This window comes from Alligator mississippiensis, chromosome 2, assembly GCF_030867095.1.
Source record: "Alligator mississippiensis isolate rAllMis1 chromosome 2, rAllMis1, whole genome shotgun sequence".
NCBI lineage: Eukaryota > Metazoa > Chordata > Crocodylia > Alligatoridae > Alligator > Alligator mississippiensis.
Genome location: NC_081825.1, coordinates 100,345,179 through 100,348,707, shown reverse-complemented (window position 1 = coordinate 100,348,707; position 3,529 = coordinate 100,345,179). Strand labels below are relative to the sequence as shown.

General features: G+C 50.6%; 1 protein-coding gene across 1 annotated transcript; it reads left to right on the top strand.

Annotated features, from left to right (window-relative positions):
- The first annotated feature begins 337 nt into the window (after positions 1-337).
- Positions 338-3,086, top strand: POU4F2 (POU class 4 homeobox 2). The gene is made up of 2 exons (XM_006262754.4): positions 338-367; positions 579-3,086. Exons 1-2 carry the CDS (start codon positions 338-340, stop codon positions 1,515-1,517), a joined length of 969 nt encoding a protein of 322 aa, XP_006262816.2. The 3' UTR covers positions 1,518-3,086.
- The last annotated feature ends 443 nt before the right edge of the window (positions 3,087-3,529 follow it).

Below are 3,529 nucleotides of genomic sequence, written 5' to 3'. Positions count from 1 at the left end.
CGCGTAAGCGGCGGCTGCGGGGCAGTGCCCGGGCGGGAGCAGCGCGGACCCCCACCCCCCCTTCCCCTGCCGGCTCCGGCCCCGCTCGGCCGCGAGGATGATGATGATGTCCCTGAACAGCAAGCAGCCCTTCAGCCTGCAGCCCCACGGCGGCGGCGGCGTGCACGAGCCCAAGTACTCGGCCCTGCACGCCGCCTCGCCCTGCCCCTCGGCCGCCCCGCCCGCCGCGCCCGCCGCCAGCTCGCCCAGCGCCAGCCGGGGCGGCGGCAGCAGCTCCAGCAGCACCAGCAGCACCAGCTCCAGCACCAGCACCAGCTCCAGCACCAGCTCCGAGGCCATGAGACGCGCCTGCCTGCCCGCGCCGCCGGTACGTGCCGTGCCGTGCCGTGCCGTGCCGTGCCCAGCCCCTGCCCGCCGCCCGCCACCCGCCGCCCGGCCCCTTGATCTTCGTCTCATCCTCCCCCGTGAATGCTGATGACCTGGGAGGAGGCTGGGCAGGGCCGGGCCGGGCCGGGCCGGGCGCGGAGGGAGGCGAGTCCCCCGCTGCCAGTAACGCTGCCTTGTCTTTGCCCTTGCAGAGCAATATATTCGGCGGTCTGGACGAGAGCCTGCTGGCCCGCGCGGAAGCTCTGGCGGCGGTGGATATCGTGTCCCCGGGCAAGAGCCACCACCATCACCCACCCCACCACAGCCCCTTCAAGCCGGACGCCACCTACCACACCATGAACACCATCCCCTGCACCTCGGCCGCCTCCTCCTCCTCCGTGCCCATCTCGCACCCGTCCGCCCTGGCCGGCGCGCACCACCACCACCACCATCACCACCACCACCACCAGCCGCACCAGGCGCTGGAAGGGGAGCTCTTAGACCACCTCACTCCCGGGCTGGCGCTCGGGGCCATGACGGGACCGGACGGCTCGGTGGTGTCCACCCCAGCCCACGCTCCCCACATGGCCAGCATGAACCATATGCACCAGGCGGCTCTCAGCATGGCCCATGCCCACGGGCTGCCCTCTCACATGGGCTGCATGAGCGACGTGGACGCGGATCCGCGGGATTTGGAAGCCTTTGCCGAGAGGTTCAAGCAGCGGAGGATCAAGCTGGGGGTGACCCAGGCGGATGTGGGCTCTGCCCTGGCCAACCTGAAGATCCCGGGCGTGGGCTCCCTGAGCCAGAGCACCATCTGCAGGTTCGAGTCCCTCACCTTGTCCCACAACAACATGATCGCCCTCAAGCCCATCCTGCAAGCCTGGCTGGAGGAGGCGGAGAAGTCTCACCGGGAGAAGCTCACCAAGCCCGAGCTCTTCAACGGGGCGGAAAAGAAGAGGAAGCGCACCTCCATCGCTGCTCCCGAGAAGAGGTCCCTGGAAGCCTACTTCGCCATCCAGCCCCGTCCCTCCTCGGAAAAAATCGCGGCCATCGCGGAGAAACTCGACCTCAAGAAGAACGTGGTCCGGGTCTGGTTCTGCAACCAGAGACAGAAACAGAAACGAATGAAATATTCCGCTGGGATTTAAAGTCTCCGGGGGCTGGCTTTCTTTCTTGTTTTTTGTTTTTGTTTTTTTAAATAAAATAAAACAAAAAAACTAAAATCAGCAACAAGACACATTTTAATGATTCGCTATAGTGAGAGAGAGAGGGGCAGAGAAGCACAGAGGCAAAAAGACCTAGGGAGAGAGAGAAAGAGACTGGCAAACAAGAAGTAAATTGTCAAGTTTAGGAAAGTTCCCCCTTGGAGAGACCCCCTGCTTGTTCACAGTGACTCAGTAACACCCAGAGACTGACTTGTTGAAGGCAGATCAGAAATCCTTTTTAAAGGACCGAAGACGTACCAAGTAAGATTTGTTTTTATTCTTAAAGACATCACCTATGTTCAAATTAAAAAAAAAAAAAAAGAGTACACTTTGCAGCTATTTTTCAGAGAATAAATTGACTCCAGACTGAAACTTTAGAGCTGAGGCTTATACCAGTAGAGATTCATCTCAAAAGTATTTTGATTTAAGAAAAAAAAAAAAAAAGATGGCAGGTTTTTCTGCATTTACACTGCATATTATAAATATATATATATTTTTACTGTGGTTATTATGCTTTTCCTTCTCTGAAGTTATAATGCTTAGGGAAAGAACTGATCCTGCTGTGCTCACTGGTCTTCAGAAGCTATTATTAGATTACTGCCAAACAACCCCTTGTAAATTATTAATTTATCTCTAGCAACTTCATTTTGTGCTCATTCTAATTAATTACACCTCTTTAATCTAAGTCTTGATAAAAGTAAAAAAAATGATATGGATAGTGCAAATCAAATATTTTGTGTTGGTAGAATTTATGAACTTAAGCATTTTTCTTCTTACAAAAAAAAAAAAAATCCCCTTTGGCCATCTGTAAATTGTCACCTGAAACTAAGATTTTTTCTCTGGCAAGTATTTCTTATTTGTAAGGCGTTGGCACTCTATGGTAGATGTCTACATTATTTGTGTAGCCTGATTCACTGTCCGAGGTATTTGTTTACTGCGTTACATATTTAATGGGGATTCCCATATTGTCCCCACCACACACTCCTAAGGCGAGAGAAGAAGTGGCTGAATAGGTGCCAGTGTGGGGTTTTGCTGCTTCAGGTTTCTTTCCATCACAATATTTATCCTTCTGAATTTCAGAGCTCGTTCACAACTAACTGTGTTCAGAGCGGCTGTTTTTTTTTAGTTCTTTTCACTGCAATACTTTTACATTGAGGAGAACCTTTTTTTTCTTTGGAGGTTTGTTTGTAGAAAAGCCAAATTTAAATTTAAAAGCGAGAGAGAGAGAGAGAGAGAGAGAATGAGAGAGCGAGCGAGACAGTGCACTGCTTGTAAATTCACATCGTTTGGTACAATTCTTTTGGAACAACAAGAACAAAATGAAGGTACTTGAATCCTGGTACCTCGATGTTTTGTAAATATTTCATTTGAATTGACGCACATATAGATATATTCTTACAGATTTCGCTGTATCGCTGTTCTATTTGAGACGATTTGAAGTCTTTAAGTTCTGTACATGATACGATTTCGTTGGTTTTTTTGTTAATAGAAGCTTTATTTATTAGAGTAATGTGTTCGGTTATTTCCAATGTTGTTGAATTGTCTTTCATTAAAAAAGATTTTAACGTTTTATTGGCAAAGTATGCTTGCTGGGTTTTTCTTTCCCTTAGAAAAAAAAAAATTCCTACTGATCTTAAATTGCATCCTGATCTCATATATTTTTAAATAGAAGCGGGAAGAATATTTTGATTCTTTTAATGAATCTTTTATAGCTCCTGCCAGAAATCAGGTATTTCAGACTGGGCGAGGGTTGCTTTACAGTCGGAGCTGGCATTTATCAAACGACCTGGTTTCGGGGGAGGAAGATGGGGGGCAGGGGGGACCTATGAGTCTGTCGCGTTCCTGTGCTTGTCCGCTCTGGCAGATAGCAAAGCTCCCTACAAGCCAGGGATGTGCTTAGTGTCCAGCCCATGGCCGGCGAGAGCTCGAGGAGCAGGTGCTGGGCGCGCGGTAGG